The sequence below is a fragment of the Spermophilus citellus genome (assembly GCF_964194105.1).
Source record: "Spermophilus citellus genome assembly, chromosome: 2".
Classification (NCBI taxonomy): domain Eukaryota; kingdom Metazoa; phylum Chordata; class Mammalia; order Rodentia; family Sciuridae; genus Spermophilus; species Spermophilus citellus.
The window spans coordinates 240,932,430-240,951,770 of NC_138183.1; the positions used below are offsets into that span (position 1 = coordinate 240,932,430).

At 33.4% G+C, this 19,341-nt stretch overlaps 2 protein-coding genes across 2 annotated transcripts in view; both read left to right on the plus strand.

The window, feature by feature from the left end:
• The window catches only part of LOC308641843 (olfactory receptor 5W2-like), a gene marked incomplete at both ends in the record, with an annotated part of 231,545 nt that extends 215,152 nt beyond the window's left edge, over positions 1–16,393 (plus strand). The window contains one exon of the mRNA XM_081280429.1: positions 15,826–16,393. Coding sequence (XP_081136555.1) covers positions 15,826–16,393 — 568 coding nt within the window. The remainder of the gene's footprint in view (positions 1–15,825) is intronic.
• LOC308638885 (olfactory receptor-like protein OLF2) lies at positions 1,143–2,081 on the plus strand (the record flags this gene model as incomplete). The annotated part of the gene is made up of 1 exon (XM_081276807.1): positions 1,143–2,081. The coding sequence occupies one exon, from the start codon at positions 1,143–1,145 to the stop codon at positions 2,079–2,081; it is 939 nt and encodes a 312-aa protein (XP_081132933.1).
• Positions 16,394–19,341: the final 2,948 nt, after the last annotated feature.

Sequence of the window (19,341 nt, forward strand, 5' to 3'; positions counted from 1 at the left end):
AATTCATTGGTATAAAACAGAAACAGGTATCAATGAAAATAAAAAGAACGATATAACAGCTTTGGGGAGACACAGTTCAGAGACAAATCTCTCTGAGGATATGGGACCGTGAACAAATAAGATATTCACCATGTATTATTTTCATCATATGAGCTGTAGTGAACAGATCATGTGGATTCTAGTTAATCGAAAGGACTCATCTAGTAAACTACAGTGCTTTTCTTGCCTTTATGTTACCTACCCTACAAATGTCTCTGCAATTAAGTTCACAATGCCTTTAGAATCTCAGCCAGACCATAGCCACTTTCAAAGGGAAAAATGGTACACTCTGGCTTGTTTCCTTTTACCTATGCTAGTTTACTGTTCATGAAGCCCAGACTACCTACTTCTGCAGAAACAACTAACCTTCCTACACTAGAGAGTCCTCATCTACACACTATCTTCTTCCCACTGACAATAGCATATAGACATATGATAGCAGCTAAATAGCACTAAGAAGTTAAAGGAGAGGTAGAAAGCTAGTCTAAGACTAATTGCTACTTGCCCAGGTATCTAAGATAATGAGGGAACAAAAATGGGATATATACTTTATTTCAATTTTCAAATAACTAAAATTCTTCCTTGCAGAATGAAGAATTTTCTACAAATTTGAAATCAACAGTCTCCTCAGAAAATGTGGATATCTGGACCAACTAATTGTAGGAACAATTACATTAAATTATAAGTACATAAACTTATTAATCTATAGAAAGAACTAACTAAAAATATTTCCAAGGACTATATAGGTTTTCAGAAAAGCACCTGGCATAATTTAGATGAAAGAATGTTAACCTTTCTACAGAGTAAGATAAATATAAGAGGTACCATTATTCTCTTGATTCACATTAAAATTGACATATTTCCAGTAGAGAAAACTTATCTTAAAGAACTGTAGCATTCTTTCTTCTATGATTACTGGAAGGAAGGAAGGAAAGAAGGAAGAAAGGAATCAAGGAAGGGACGGAGGGAGGGAGGGAGGGAGGGAGGGATAGAGAGAAAGAAGAAAAGAGTGAGCCAGGAGGTTAACTAGTACTAAGGAAAGACTGTGATGACCTCCACTTTCACTTTGTTTTTACATATACAGGAATTTCCAGATCTGAACAATGGCAGTTGAGAACTTCACTCTGTTTACTGAGTTCATCTTCTTGGGACTATCTGGCAGACAGGATGTGCAAAAGGGGCTCTTTGTGTTCTTCTTCCTTGTTTATGGCATAACCTTGATTGCCAATCTAGGGATGATCTTGCTGATCAAGGTAGACCCCAGACTTCACACACCCATGTATTACTTCCTGAGCAATCTGTCTTTCTGTGACATCTGCTATTCTTCCACTGTCTCTCCAAAGATGCTGGCTGATTTCTTATCTGAGCAAAAGGGAATTCCATATGATTTCTGTGCCATCCAAATGTATTTTTTTGGTGCCTTTGCAGATGTAGAGTGTCTCATGTTGGCTGTCATGGCCTATGATCGTTATGTTGCCATCTGCAATCCACTTCTTTACACAATCGCAATGTCCAGGAGGATCTGTACCCAGCTAGTGGCAGTTGCCTACCTTGTGGGCTTGGTAGACTCAGCAATCCACACTTGCTTGACATTTCGATTGTCCTTCTGCAATTCAAATGTCATCAATCACTTTTTCTGTGACATCCCACCCTTGCTAGCCCTCTCTTGCTCAGATACCTCCATCAACGAGATAGTGATGTTCATCTTCATTGGCTGTGTTGTAGGACTCAGCATTGTCACCGTCCTCCTCTCCTACTGCTACATCATCACGACTATCTTTAGGATGAACTCAGCTGAGGGCAGACGCAAAGCCTTCTCCACATGCGCCTCTCACCTTACAGCTGTGGCCATATTTCATGGCACACTCCTGTTCATGTATTTTCGACCCAGCTCGAGTTACTCAATGGACACAGATAAAATGTCCTCTGTTTTCTACACAGTTGTTATCCCCATGTTGAACCCGCTGATCTACAGCTTAAGAAATAAGGATGTAAAGGGTGCTCTGAGCAAAGCTATCAGCACTAACTTGTGTTGTGGGTGAAATCATGTTTCACACTCTGAAAACATCAACAGATTTTGAGAGTAAAACATAAATGCATTGACATAGGGTCTCACCGATACAACCTTCGAAATATTTTCCAATACTTTCTATTGTGACAAGATTGAGATTAAGTAGCCATAATTATTGGTCTTCGTCTTTTAAGTGAAGAACAAAAGAACATCACTGAGGTGTTTTGTAGAAAAGGTCCTTTATGTCTCCCACCTTGTTGATGTTTCAGCCAGAAAGATGCCTTGCTAATTCAACACACCCTCTGTAAGCTTTCAACTTCAAATATGGGTTTAGTGGACACAGTTGATACACTGGAGGAAAATTGAGAGAGTAAAACTCAGTCTTTGTTGTTTCCTTCCTAAGCACTAATGTCTTTCTATAAATTTCCATCATAACACTTAGAATAACTAAATAGTAAATAAATACTTAAGAATGAAGAAGAGGGAGCACATTAGACACAGTTTTTAAGGCAATGTTCTTGTCTGGTTCCTTTCCCATTATGTTTGGCTCTGTTGTTTGGGGTGTTTGGCTTCAGAAAGCCATTTGAAAACAGTTACAAAGTAAACCAAGCAGTGTCTCCTGCAAAATAAATGCATAAAGGAGTATTTTTAAATTTAAAGGTTCTCCCTTCCTCACTTTTCATGAACTATATTGTTTTAGAGGAAGTCTCTCCATACCTCTTGCCTTCTGCTTAAACTGAAGGAAATTATCAGCAAAAGAGGGCATTTAATGTACAGAACTTCTTACTTCACATCCACACTTCTTCAGTCTTCCTCAGTTACCAGTAATAACTCCTGTACCAGAGCTCCAGCCTTTCCTTTCCCCTTGCAGTCTGGGCATAGGAGTGGACTTCCCTCTTTGCCCTCAGACTAGAGGACAGATGTGGTGCTGCACAGCTGGAAGCCAGAGATTTAAGACCAGGACCTTCTCCAAAGGCATCTGGAAAGGGAGCCTCCTTCTCTCTCAATGGGTTCATAGCATTTTATAATATATTATTTTTAGTTAAAATTAGAACAATGGTAATGACCAATTGGTACAGTTTAAGTTGTAAGGAAGAAGAATTAACATAAATATATGCTCACTGGGGGAAAAAAGTAACATTTACATGATTATTTCCTTTAGAATGATTTATATTGGTTCTTTCTGTGTCTGAAAAATAAACTGAAAGTCTATTATAAACTATGTTAATAATGGTCATTTAAGAGTGACTGAATATCAGAAAATACTATGAATATTCTAATAGTTAAATTAATTGGTAGCAAATGTTCTTCTCAATGTTATCACTCATTGGTTAATCTGGTGATGGAAAATATCACAGAATTTCAAGCTTTCAGGAGTATTTGTCTTATTTCAGGTTGTTGATATAAAAGGAAGATTGAGTTTATGCAAGTTTTTCATTCAAATTCTCTTCCCTACTTCTATACATCATTTTGCTTATAAGATGTGCTAAAACTATTACATTAAAATTTATAGGAATGAACCAATTTATAAAAATATGAAATTTTCTCAGGGTGTATGTCTAGTATTACTGACTGAATAATTTAAAAGAAACAAAAAATTGTGTCCCATCTTTTAAATATCTGCTTGTCTCTATAATCTCAGATGGCATACTTATTGTTCATGGAATATATTACTTATCAGGAGCTCTTAATCATTGCTCAGTTTCCCAACTCAATGTAATTTGTTGAAAATATATTAAATATATTGGTATGTATAAAAAGCAAACACATTGTTAATTCCTTTTGCTACATGTTTCTCATATATTCTTTGTCAGATTTTCTTTTAAAGAAAGAGATATAATAATCTTTATTTTTTGACTTTTTTGTTTTGTTTTAACTTTTAAAAATGATAAAAATATGAGAATAAAATTTGGACCTTAAAGTGAGCCAGGTATTGGTTTCAAATCTGTGTGCTCTCATTACTTGGTGGTTATGTGTCTACGTTCAGGTTTTAGATTTTTCATCTGTTAAATAGGGGTTTAATATACACATTCTATGATTGTATCTGTATATCCATATTTATCAGTTACATACGTAAAGATAGTAGACATACATATGATATTGTTCTTGACAGTCTCTAAGAGTCTACTGAGTAGTGCTCAGGAACTGATCTTCCAGTGCTCCAAGAAAGGATGGTGTTGCTGATAGAACCACATCATGAGATGTTCTCTAGGGTCTACCTCCTGTGCTGGATAGAGCCTGCTCCCTTAGCTGGTCAGAATCAGGCTTCAGAGTCTAGTTTCCATCATGTGTGCTGTTTTCTCCTTATCCTCCTCATAACCTATTTTTCTAGACTCTGCCTTTGCTCTTGGCTAAAGCTGAGTAGAGGCTCCTCATGGCTACCTCTGCTGACCATCTGCTAAGCACATCTCTATGCTGCTCAGATCAGGGGCCTAAAACTGCACTAAGGAATTCAGTCCCAGACTCCACATTTCCAAGAAATTTAGATAATTAATCCCAGAGCAACTCATTCTATGTTATACCCCTTGGGGCTGATCCTAAAGGCTGTTGCTGAAATGGCAGCTATGAAGAATCAATAACCATCTATTTTGACACATCCATGCACTTCAAAGTATATTTACTGCTAAAGACTCAGGTTGAAGTACTTAGTTCTCTTCAGTCTCAAAATGCCATAGTGTTACTGATATTTATGGATAAATTATTTTTTAAAAAAATGCATCTCACTGTAGTGAGTAAAACTGTGGTCATGTATTACAATCCAACATATATTTTCCCTGTCAGAAAGTCTTCCTCTTAGCTCATCCACTTTCTAAATATTTAACCTCATCTTCAGATTTAACTTTTTTTTTTTTTGAATTCTCATCCACACTTTCTATAAAGGTCATTTCCAGCAGTCAACTAAGCCATAAACCACCAGTTCCAGGCTTCAGTTCCCAGTCCTGACCCTAACAGTAGAGCATCCCTCAGAAATTTTTGCTTTGTACTTCATAGATCAGGAAATTTCAGATCCATTAGACTTTTGAGGAAACAGTCTAAGAACCAGACTTTATCATATTCTATATACAGAAATTTGCTAATAATTTACCTATTTTTTAGACATCCTTCTTGATAATAACTTGTAATGGGCATCCAAGCATATATGGTACCACTATGGAGAATAAACCAAAAATACTATAAAAGGAATAACTATTTTCTTGCAAGTCAGATGTATATGGTAAGAACTGAAAACAATCAATAGTAAACCTGTATTTATTTCATAAAATTTACTCAGAATATGCACTGGGAAGACACTGTGATACAAATGCAAAAGATTAAAAGCAATGAATTAAAATTAATAAATAATTTTGTAGGAAAATAGAACACAGACATAAATAAGTGTAAGACACAAAATAATGAGAATAGAGTACTCAAAGTAATACACCCATGATTATTATGAGATTTAGAGTACAAACTACCCTGTGATTGTAAAGGAGGATTCAGAATAAAATTTTGACAATAATATATAATGAGTCTTTTTAGAATGAGTGGAATTTGGATAGGTAAAGTACAATGAACACATATTTACATGAAAATCAAAATTAATTTTTTTAAAGAGAGAATGAGAGAGGGGAGAGAGAGGGAGAGAGAGAGAGAGAATTTTTTTTAATATTTATTTTTTAGTTCTCGGCGGACACAACATCTTTGTTTGTATGTGGTGCTGAGGATCGAACCCGGGCCGCAGGCATGCGAGGCGAGCGCGCTACCACTTGAGCCACATCCCCAGCCCCCAAAATCAAAATTAATTTGCAAATAATCTTTGTTACAGTCATTAATTTTCTTTCACAAAAGGACCAACATTGTTATTTCAGTGACTTATTCATTTTTGACAGAAATTGTGAAAAAAGTTAAAGAGTAAGAACAGAAAATGTGTAAGAATAAGAGACACAAGAGTGTAAGAAAAGGTAAATCTTCCCCTGAAATAAATATTAAAAATTTCAACTGGGAAATAACAGATAGTGATGATATAAATAAAATGAGAGTCTAGTTCCACTGTTGATCTCTGGTATTTTCTTTTGTGGAAGTTTCATTATCGACAGATTAGAGGAATATCCTTATTAAATTGACATTTGCAACAGACAGAAAAAAATGTCAAAGAATAGGTATGTTTGAAAATTACAAGATTGATTACTGTTATCAAAGGAGAGTAATCTTAATGATTATTTTTATAGGAATTATTTGCATCTTTGTTCCTTACATTTTATAATAAGGAGTTCAGCATAGGGATAATCAACTTATAAAACACAGAGGTCACTTTGTCAATATCTAGTGAATGACCTGTCCTGGGCCAAAAATAAATGAAGATCAGGGAGCCATGGTCGAGAGTGTCCACTATCAGGTGGGAAGCACAGGAGGAGAAGCCTTTCCTTCTGGCCTCTGCTGAATCTGTTCTAAGGATGGCTGCCAAAATGCAGGCACAGGAGAGGAGAACTGTTAGAAAACAGACTGCCTCTACCAAGCAAGCAAAGACCACAAGAATGATGTCAAACATGCCAGTGTCAGAATTGAATCCCCCACACACCAACAAAGTGCTCTGAGCACAATCTTGCAACAGACCTCTTGGAGATAATAATGGTATTAAGCAGTGGGTTGCAGATTGCTATGTACCTGTCACAAGCCATGGCAGCCAAGAAGAAGGATTGAACAGAAAAAAATATAACTCTGCAGTATAGCTAGTAAAACAAATGGTTTTCATATCAGAAATCAAGCTCACAGTAATTCAAGTGCAATGATAGAAGAGTAAAATGCACCTATAAAGAACAGTATGCAGATGAAAAAGTACACTGGGATAGGCAAGTGGGAACTGGTGGTGATTAGTAAAATCATCCCAAGATTCCCCATCAGGGTACAGAGTAGATGGAAAACAACACAGCAAAAAAGAAGACTCAGAAATTCTGGATGGTCACTGAATCCCAGGAGAAGGATTTCCATCTTCAATGTGTCACCTTCCCATCTCATTATATAGGGTGCTCCTAGATGGAATCATGACAGAGCAAAGATGAAAGTGTTAATAATACCCTGAAAACTTTTGGTAAAACTTTTAGTCTTCTAACTACAGAATCAAATAACCTGCAACTAGACATAATTTGACTTCTTCCTTTCCTATCTGTATCCCTTTTATTTCTTTATCTTGAGTAAGTTTTCTAAAATTTCAACTTCTATATTGAATAGAAATATGAGAGTAGCTATTCTTATCTTGTTCCCAATTTTAGAGAAAATAGTTTACATTTTCCCGACTTAATGTGATGTTGACTTTGTGTTTGTTATGCATAGCCTTTATTGTATTCAGACAAGTTTCTTCTATCCCTACTTTTTTCAAGGTTTTTATTATAAATAGTGGATATATTTTGTCAATCTATTGAGATTATCCTGTTTTTTTTTCTTTTTCTTTACTTTTTGTCCTTGTTTCTATTTGTGTGGTGTATGGCATTTATTGATTTGCTTACATTGAGCCAGCATTGTATTTCACCCCTGGGCTGCAGTCAACTTGATTATGGTGTATGATTTTTTAATGTTGGTTTAGTAAGCTTTTTCACTGCTGTAACCAAAAGACCTGACAAGAACAATTTTAGAGGAGTAGAGGTTTCTTTAATAAAGTTTCAGAGGTCTCAATCCATAGATGATTAATGGCTGCTCTGCATGGTAGGGGAAAGCAGTTCCGAGCTGAGTAGAAGAAAGCAGAGAAAGACTAAGCTCTGCTCACCAGAGACAAAATATATACCCTAAGGCATGCTGCCTGCCTACAGTTACCACCCAGTTAATCCCTATTAGTTGATTAATGGACTAATGAATGAAATTAAGGCTCTTATAACCCAATTTCTCACCTCTACACTTTTCTTGCATTGTCTATTACAAGTTCGGTGAGACACCCCACACCTTAACCATAACAAATGTGTTGGGGAAGTCTTTTTCTCTTTTCTAATATTTTATTGAGGATTTTGCATGTATGTTCATCAAATATGTTCATTTATAGTTTTCTTAAAGTGTTCTTATTCAGTTTTTCTATCAGGGTGATACAGGCTTCATAAAATGGGGTTGGAAGCATTCCTTTTCTCTCAATTTCATGGACTAATTTAAGGAGATTTGGAATTAATTCTTTAAACAACTAGTAAAATTCAGCTAATAAATCCATCATTTTTTATTGGTCACTTTAAGTTTTCTATATCCTCTTTGTTCTCTTTGGTGAGTTTTGGTGAATCACACGTGTCTAGAAATTTATCCCTTTCTTACATATTTTTCAATTTATTGGAACATAATACCTCAAAATAGTACCTAAAGTCCTTCTGATTTTACTTGTATCTGTTGTAATTTTCCCATTTTTGTCTCTTATTAAGTTTAGCCCTCAGGGAAATACAAATCAAACTACACTGAGATCCATCTCACCTCAATTAGACTGACAATCTTCAAGCATGCAAATAACAATAAACTCTGGTGAGGATGCAGGGAAAAGGAACTCTTTTGTAGGTGGGAATGTAAATTAGTACAGCCACTATGGAAGTCAGGATAGAGGAGCTTCAAAAAGCTAGTAAATAGAGAATCTTCAAAAAGCTAGTAATAGAACTTCCATATGATGTAGCTATCCCACTCCTCCACACTAATACAAAAAATAAATAAATCAGCAAAATTTAGAGATCAGTGCTTACCTACATTTATAGCAACACAATAAACAAGAGCTAAGTTATTTTATCAATCTAGGTGATCATCAACAGATGAATGGATAAATAAATTGTTCTATATTCACACTGGGGTTTTATTCATTCACAAATAAGAATGGCATTATGTCATTTGTAGAAAACAGGATGGTGATTGAAATCATAATTCTGTGAGAAATAAGTCAGAGAGAAAAGCATTGTATGTTTTCCTTCAAGCTAGATGAAAAAGATAGGGAAATAAAGGGACTCCATGAAAGTAGAAGGGTGACCATTGGGGTAGAAGCAGGGGTTCCTAGGAGAAAGTGCAGAGAGTGGGGATTATTGGGGACTGAAATTGATCAAATTGAGGATTCATGTATTGCAATATTCCACAACAAAAACCAGTCTGTGTAATTGAGATGCGCCAAGAAAAATAAATGAATAACCTGTACTGACAAAAGCAAAAAAAAAAACTCAAAATGAATAAAATACTCATTCTAAATCCAGTTGAACTGATTGATAGCAAATAGGCATGTCTAGCATTGGTGTAGTTCAATGCATGACTGATTGATAGCAAATAGGCATGTCTAGCATTGGTGTAGTTCAATGCATGAGTTTAGAATTTTTTAAAAATTTAATTGAAAATTGATCACCTCTGTCCTTAAAGCAGTGTTTCTCACATTAAATAAAACCACCATCAAAACTCTCAAAGACTCTGAACCTGAGCTTTACCTTCCATTTCCTAAAGTCTTGCATCTGTCATCAGTGTCAAGTGATAGTGACTAATCACCTTGTAAAAGCTGCATAAATCACACAAACTTGTCAGAAGAGGTTGGGGTTCTGCTTATATAAGCACCAGCAGATTTCACAGTTCTTCTGTGACAGAATTATGATTCTTTGCCTCATAAATGTAAAGGATAAACTTTAATCAATGTATATTCTCTTTGTTAGCTTAAAATTACTATTCACTATGTAAGTTTATCCTATTCTTATGACTTTATAACTGTTTGATTTTGTCTTTAAGGTTATTCTTATTAGTTATATGTGACAATAGAATGCATTTTGACACATCATACATATATGGAGTATAACTACTCATTCTTCTGGTTGTACATGGTGTAGAATCACTCAGTTGCTAAATTCCTTACTTACTGGTCCTTAAATCTATCTGTCAGTAGTTAGGAAACCTTGGGTAGGTCAAATGCTCAGAAAGTTTCATTTTCATAATCTTCCTGATTCATTCCAAGTATTAAATGAGTTTTCTCCCAGAACCTCAATGTTAGCATATAACATGTCAGAGTATTACTGTGGCATCCTTCATTGTAAAAGAAAATTTTTAAAAGGGGTATTAAAAAGTAGCAAATATATCAAATCTTAATCATAAAAATATTTTAGTTAGGCTTTAATAAAACAAAGAACCATAAAGTGAATCCTGACAATTCTTCAATATCTCTTATTTAATATTACTGCTCTAATTTGAAACTATATATTTTTACATTGTTACATTTATAAAGAATATTAATAGAAACTAAATGTCTCTGAAAAGCACATCCATGTTCCCTGTTAATGCAAATTTAGAAAAAAAATTCAGATTAATTTTTAAAATAAATTTTATTATGTGTGTGTGTTTGTATATATATATATATATATATATATATATATATATATATATATATATATATGATGTTACCAGAAAGCTTTAGGTAGTAACATGATTACTATAGAAAGTAGGTTCACATAGCTATCATTTCATATCTTTTCTAACTCTTATAGCCTTTCATACTTGCCTTTGGAATTCATTCACCATCTTTTACTGCTGTAAATTTTCTTATGAATTTTTTAGACCAATTGTTTTTGGTAAGGAAACTAAACAAGTATTTGAATAGTTTTCAGATAAACTAAATGACTTAACCAAATAATTGAGTGTAGTACAGGCTACCAGATTTCTAAAAAGTTCCATTAAAAGAACGAAATGAGATGATTGGATGAATATTAAGATATTAATAAATCCCATTCACTAGTCTTTCCTTTCAGTTATCTTTCTGCCATATATCCTTGTTTTAAATATGAGTACAATAAGACAAGGAAAAAATCAATCACCACCCAAAATTTCCTTGCACCACTTTTTTCATCTGTTCTTTTCATCACCTCAGGAAACCACATGCATTTTATAGGCCTTTTGCATTGATACATACTTTGTCAGTATAGATTAGATTTTATTCTGATATAATTTTTATAAGTGGTATTACACATTATATATTCTCTCAAGTGTGTTTTTCTCCAAACATCACAATTATTTTGAGATTCATCCATGATATTGCATGTTTCTCTAATTTATTATTTTTATTTATGTGTACATTTCTTGTACAGGAATATGCTACAATTTATGCGACCACTCACATTGATATATTTGAGTTATTCCCAATGTTTTTGTTATTAGAAACAGAACAGCTATAAACACCCATTAAGAAAACATTGTATGAACATGAGGCTTGATTTAGGTAATACACAGGAATGAAATAGATGTATTGCAGTTCAAGTCTGTGTAACTTTCATAGAAGTTGTCCACATATATTCCAAAATGCAACATTATATCTTCCCACCAGAAGTTCATGAAAGTTCATGTTCCACAATATTTTAATTAATGGTACATATGATTCTTTAAAATTTTAGCTCATGAATTATTGCAGGTATGTCATAATATCTCATTTTGTCTTTAATTATCACTTTCCCAATAACTACAGCTCCTGCTCATCTTCTCATACATTAATTTTTCATCCAAAGATTTTCTTTGGGGAAGTTTCTATTGAAGTCTCTTCTCCATTTTTTATACTATTGGTTATTATTGTCTTCTTATTGCTGTGAGTACTTCATATTCTGACTACAAGTCCTTTGTCAGATCTGTTTGTCAAATGTTTTCTTCAGACTGTGAGAAAACAGACACATGCATATCTACATAAATAAACCTATGCATATATACCAGACTATGTGTATATACAGATATAGTGCCTAGTATTAAAAACAATTGCTTTCTGAAAAAGTACATATCTAATTATATTCTCTCCACATTGCTCTAGTTAACTTTTGCTATATAAAGTACTAGAACATAGGGCTCAAAATAACCACTGTCATTATTCTGCTGCTCTTCCCATTGATTAAGGTCACATTGTGGTATTCAGGAGACAGCTGGGCTAGGTGAAAGAGTGTCACAAAGTGATATAAGCATGTGAATATCTCTAGAAAGACAGGCTCATCTGATCCTCTTGCACTCCCCCATGTAGTCTTGGACTGATTCACATTGATACTTTAGCTTATTAGGTAACAGCTTGAGACTACCTCTATAATTTCTTAATGACTGGAAATAGCACAACCTAGGATGATTTCTATGTTTTGTTGCTCAGAGGAATTAAATGACAACAAAATTTTGAAAGGAAGCTAAATGGACACTGTGTTTCTAAGAAGATGCATCTATCTTTAATCTGTGAAAACTATCATTGCAGAAATTCTTAAATTCTTCACTTCCTAGCTTAACATTTAACTTAACAATTTAAATAAATAGTGACTACGTGTGTGATCTCCTTTTATTTTTTTTCTGTGCATAAACATAACAAATACTTGAACCGCACCTATATAGAAGAAAGACAGAAATTTCAATCAGACCAATATAGAAGCAGGAGTTGGCTCTGGGTCCTTTAGTGGTAGCCCAGTCAAATCAAACACTGCAGTAGTACAACAAGGTTCAAGAAATATGAAGAATCTCTTGCTATGTGATATTTGGAGTGTATAGGATTCACTCTTCCAGTATTCAGCAAGTTAACAAAGAATTAGTATGAATAGTAGGAAGTGAAATCACTTTTTCAAAACATTTGTAACTGTTTTTTAGGAAGATTGTTATTTGTACAATAACAATGTTATTGTACATTTATGTACAATATTTGAGTGAATCATTCTTACACATATAAGCTATATGGGTAAAAATCTTTGAGATACATTATACTTTTAATTTTTGATCAATGCTCTCTAAAATAGCCAAAAATATTTAGTAGCTAATTAACTCTATTAAATCTTTTAGTACTGATTATAGAGAATACAAAAATGATTTTTATCCCTAAAGTCTTAAATTTATTAGAGAAATTCTCATATGGATGAATTCCACATAATTCAAAAAGCGGTGTATTGACTGTACAATATGCAACATAATTGTAAAATCTAAGATATGTGGGTGGATGACACATAGTTGGAGAAAGGATGTGAAGATTCTGGGTGAAGAATATGGCCCTTTTTATTGCTATTGATATGAGTAATCACAGCATTATTATTACAACAGATAAAAATAGAAACAACCCAGATATCCATCCAATAGAAATGAATAATCAAAGGGTCTCTTATTCATAAAATGAAATGCTATGCAGTCATAAAAAAGAACAAGTTTCAGAAACATGCTGCAACATGGATATATTCGGACAAAGGGATGCTAAATGAGGGGAGACTGATACAAAAGGACATATTAGATGACGTTTATGCTTAGGATAAGTGAACACATAGAACCATAAAGTAAAGTTTCTAAGGAATAGGGATAGAATAGAAGGCAAGTGACCCCCCATAGATTTTTTTTAACTTTATTTTTTAAATTTGTTTTAATTTATTACACCTGACAGTAGAATGATCTTGACATATCATACATTTGAATCAGATGGGATATAATTTCTCATTTTTCTGAGTGTACAGGTTGCAGAATCACATTGGTCATGTAGTCACATATATACACACAGTATTAATAATGTCTATTTTATTCTGCTGTACTTACATTCTCCCCTTCCCCTCCCCATCCCTCCTATCATTTCTCTCTACCCAATCTAATGTGACACACTTCTTTTTTCCTCCTCACATCATCATACATATATTCTGTCTCCTTCCATCTTCCACGCAAGTACTAGTAAAGTTACTTAGTCATTACTTATCCATTAAGACTATGGACAATATTTTAAAAAGCAGAAAAAAAATTTTAAAAAAGAAAGGTGTTGGAAATGACTAATTTGAGGGGCTGATTTCCTTCACATTCTGCTTTAATTAGACAAGGATGACATAGATCATATTTTACAGTAAAGGGTATGTATGTATTTTATGTACTTTGCACCATAAAATTTACTCATAGTTTTCATTCTGTCATAGATCAGTTTATTGATAATAGTCAATAATACAAACTCTATCTTTCATAAAGATGTGGATATATTCAGAGGGGAAAATAAAGAACCATAAATATAATTAAGTCATAAGTTTGCATAACAGCAAAGCTTGAGGGAATAGCTTTAGAGAGTTAAATCCCAAAAGTTATCTGGTATAATTCCATGCTACCTGCTTAAGGTTCAGTTAACAAAGAATGACAGGTAAATTTGTGACAGGTAAGTTCCTGAGTTTCCAAACTCAAAGACTTGAGGTTTAAAGAAATTACATTAAAAAAGACATCTGTAAATAAATCATTTTATGCCAAGTTACTCTGTTCCATAAGTTCTGGTTTTATGATCAAAAATGATAATTTCTTCTCAAAACTGGAAGACATAGTAAATTTCCTTACCACTGAATTTACTATTTACTAATTCCATTTTAATATAGATTCACCAACAAATGCTCACTTTTTTATACCATATAGATATTTACATCAAATTAAGTGGTTTTGTTGTTATTTTTTTGCTGTTTTCTTATTTAATAGATATTTGAAGTACTGAATTAAAAATAATTATATATGCAAATTCAAGTCAGGATATACTGTTGTTACTTAGGCCAAAAGCAGAAAAACAAAAATCCCATTTATATCTATCTTCCACTATTTCTCATATTCCAGATAGGAATCATACACACTTGTAATTACTTCACAAGTACATAAATCCACTTATGGTTAAGTAAAACATGCCTATTCAAAAATCCTTATTCTTTTTCTTTTTTTAAATATAAGCTTCCATTTACTATCTAGTTGAAATGTAAATATATGTATTAAATGAAGGTGCTTTTACTGTCTTTTTAGCATTTTTCTTTGCATGGTCAGTAGGCTTATCCTTTAATTCCAGACTATCTTTAAAAAGGGGCAACAATCATTGTGGTAAAATCATACAAGATTTATAAAAAATACAGAAATCAATGAATATTTATTTTATATTTCACAAATACTAAAAGCCATATGTAATAACAGTAGAATCATAATTTTTATTTTTAGTAGAATAATAATTTTTATTTTCAGTAGTCAGTGATATGCTTAATATTTCTAGAACTACTACAATGATCTTTTCAACCAATCATGATTTTTGAAAACCAATGTAATTGAAGTTACCCTTTTGGTCTATGTGAATGTTGTCAATTCTTTAACTGTAATAGTTACTCTAGTGTTTCTTCCATATTAATTTGCAGATGAACACAGATTTCAGTAGAATAAAATTATTCTCCTTAACAAAGAAGGAAAGATGGAGAGAAAGTAATGAAATTGTAGAAATCACATATTTCTTAAATGACATTCAGATTTGAATCAAAATTTTCTATCAGCTTTCTCAGATTTATCATGAATATTGTCAAGCAGATACAATTGTTCTTTAAAGAGTGACACATGAATGGATGTTTTTCTGAGACTAAAAAGAAAATCTAGGAAACAAGTGGTGTTCTTCCACATAGATACAGAATGTAAAGAATGAAACATGAATATATCTTTTTTAAAAAATGATTTCTCCAAAAGTTTAGGTAAGAACAAGGAATAATGGACAGAGGAAATTGTTCCTCACAGACTGAATTTATTTTTATGGGAATTACTAATAATCCTGAGATGAAAAGCACTCTATTTGCTATGTTTCTCCTGGTTTATCTCATTAATCTTCTAGCAAATCTTGGAATGATCTTCATGATTAGAGTGGATCCCCAGCTTCACACACCCATGTACTTTTTCCTCAGCCACCTCTCTTTCTGTGACCTCTGCTATTCCACAGCAATTGGACCCAAGATGCTAGTTGACATATTTGCTAAGAACAAATCAATTTCCTTTATTGGCTGTGCTCTGCAGTTCTTGATCTTCTGTATCTTTGCTGATTCTGAGTGTCTGCTGCTGGCAGTGATGGCCTTTGATAGGTACAAGGCCATCAGCAACCCCTTACTATACACAGTCAACATGTCCAGTAGGGTTTGCTACCTGCTCATGTTTGGGGTTTACCTTGTGGGGCTGGGAGATGCTTTGATACACACGACATTAACATTCCGCCTATGTTTCTGTGGGTCTAATGAGATTAATCATTTCTTTTGTGATGTCCCTCCTCTCCTGTTACTGTCTTGCTCTGACACACAGGTCAATGAGTTAGCAATATTCACACTTTTTGGTTTCATTGAACTGAGCACCTTTTCTGGAGTCCTGGTCTCTTATGGCTACATCATCTCATCAGTCTTAAAAATCCGCTCTGCTGAGGGGAGGCTCAAAGCTTTCTCCACCTGTGCCTCCCACTTGACTGCAGTTGCAGTTTTCCAGGGCACCATGCTTTTCATGTATTTTCGGCCCAGTTCTTCCTACTCTTTAGATCAAGACAAAATGACCTCACTGTTCTACACCATTGTGATTCCCATGTTGAACCCCCTGATTTATAGCCTTCGGAACAAGGATGTGAAAGAGGCCCTGGAAAAACTCAAAAATAAAAGATGGACTTAAATAATTATAATATTTAGACATTGTCTGCATATTTATAGTTAAAGTTATTTTAAGTATTACATGATGCACAGAAGGAAAATTGTTTCACATAGTTTATTAAATAAGTATCTGTACTAATTTTTAGTTATAAGAAAATGTTTCAGCTGTACAAACGTTCTGCTTCCCTGTTTACCTGAAATTAACATGTTATCTCCATTTAAAAAAATCCTCAAATTTTTAATTTTTTCAAAGTTTTATTTGCTCATTCTCCTATTTGTGCTTTATTTCAATTATATTACAATACAGTAAACTCTTGTTAACTGCCTTTTATATATTTTTGTGCCTTATGTTTTATTGTGAATTTATTAGTTTATATAAGAGTGTACATTGTATTCTAGGTAAATCAGTCAATTCATTAATTATGACAATAAGCCTCAAAAAACTCTGAAATAAAAAAGATGATGAGTTACATTTCAAAGCAAAATGTCTAAATATAATATGCAGGAAAAAATCTTCCTTGGTCAGCAAAGATCAGATTCACATTTAAAATCTTTCAAAGATATTGATTCTAGGCAGCGATTTGGGCAACTAGAGAAGTCTTCAGATGGACAAATCCATGACATTTAAAAAGAAAAGAATACAATAAAGAATTAAAATGAACTTGTTAAGGACTATTTTGTGATGAAATTATCAAGTTCATCTTCTCAGTAACTTCTTCCAGGAATATTTCTCTTCCTTCTTCCCCATTCTCTGTCCTGGTCAAGTCATCATCTGTCCTCCACAAACATTTACTTCTTTAAAGAATTGTATAATCAATCATTTTTCTTAAGTCAATATCTCCAATATGAGATTGTGTGCATATTTTTTTAAGGACTGAACATTTTATTCTATTTAAAATACTTGCCTGAAATCTGGGACACAAAATGGGTAAAGTAAACAAATTCTAAAATAAAAATACCAAATAGCAAATAGTTCTGAGTACATAATAGATGCTGTTAAAGAATAAAAACAATCAGTGGCATGATATATATATATATATATATATATATATATATATATATATATATATAGAGAGAGAGAGAGAGAGAGAGAGAGAGAGAGAGAGAGAGAGACAACACATACACACACCACATCCCAAATATCTTTAAAGAAAGTCCATAAAATTATTGTGTATACAAATCCAAAATATTCACAGTGACATGAATATCAACTTAATAGCTAGTAAATGGCCTATATCTGTATATATCCTTGATATTTGCCTTTATCAATATTCTGTACATTGGTTTTCTCATGAGTCAAGTACTGATTTAACTTCTTGTGAATGACCACATTTTAAGGGCCCTGGAGAACACAAGGCAGTGCTTAATTATCCTTTTCAATTTTGGAAGCAAAAGCCACTGTGTCTCTCGCGTTTTCCAGCTGCCTCAGGAATATGTCTCTTTGTGAAAATACTACAGGCTAAAATGAAGATCCAAAGACCTCTGCTTCCAAAGTTGCATGTGAAACACTTTCACAAGTTAGGAGAAGACATCCTGATGGAACATACCTATGCAATATCCTTAACAAAAGGCTTCATATATTTCCACCTGTTCCATATTTTATCAATTAACCCCCTACTCTTTTTTAATTTTTTGTTTGTTTTAATTGAGTATACATACTCTTTTGCAATGTTTACTTATAAGCACTGTCATTCTTTGTTTCCCTGATGTCATGCCACCTAAAGGATGCTATTCAGAATCAAAGTCTTGGAGAGGTGATAAAATCATGACAGAGCACTTAGGAATGGCTTAATAGTTTAACTGTTTAATTTTTTTCTTCCTGGAACTGTGCAATGCCCCTGCCCACCGCACTATTTTCTATTAGTAAAAATGTTAATGATTTCCAGCCAAGTTGATAGAAATAAAAGAAATGGTCTGCCAGTGTGGAAACCCTTGCTATTTGCTCCCTTTTATTTTCAGTCACTTTTGGGATCCTGTCTAGGTTTACAAATGGATCCTAATGGTCTCTGAAGGTTATTTGGCTCTCTAATTTTGTAAGTTTTCAAATATTGCTTTAAAATCAGCACATTTTAAATTCTGTGAGAAATTATAAAAAGTATTTTTTAAGATATATATTTTACTGTGCTTCTTTCAGGAATCTAACATGAGAAATTTCTATGGATTCAGTGAAAAAAATGCCTACAAAACACTATAAGTTGACTTATCACTTATGGGTTTTAGACAACTCAGTGCCTAATATATATGACAATCTGTGGTGATAATTAAATAATGTAAAATGCCTGACTAGGTTGAGAAGGCTAAAATTTTCTTTTGAAGGTGAAATCTATTTGTTCTTATAGGCTATTTCTTAGAATATACGTTTAAAAACAACCCTTACACGTGATAAATTATGTATGCATAATTTTACTTATAAGTAGATGTTTTATAATATGAAAATTAAATTAAGAAAAATGGTCATTAGAAGAAGAGATTAAATAAATTAATGTATACAAATAGAAAGGAAAGCATCATATCTAATCACAATATTTATTTGTATGCAAGGTATGTTTATCTGACATTATTTTTGTTGAAGATGAGAAACTCCTAAGTATAGAAAACAAAACCTAGTTATCATAAGACCATGTGAAAACTGTTCATTTTTGCTCCCTTGTAAAATTATTTCTATTTTCATCTTTTATTTCTTTTTACCTAAAAAGTTTAGTACCAGGGACTAAACTCAGGGGCACTGGACCTCTGATCTGCATGCCCAACCCTATTCTGCATTTTATTTAGAGACAGGGTCTTGTTGAGTTACTTAGTGCCTTGCTGTTATTGAGGCTGGCTTTGAACTCATGATCCTCCTGTATCAGCTTTCCAAGCCACTGGGTTGAGAGGCATGCGCCACCATGGCCACCATAATCTTTGAATGTTTTTGATAAAGAATATTTGTGTGTTGGTGTCCATGTAAATGTTTAAGGATTCACTGATTTT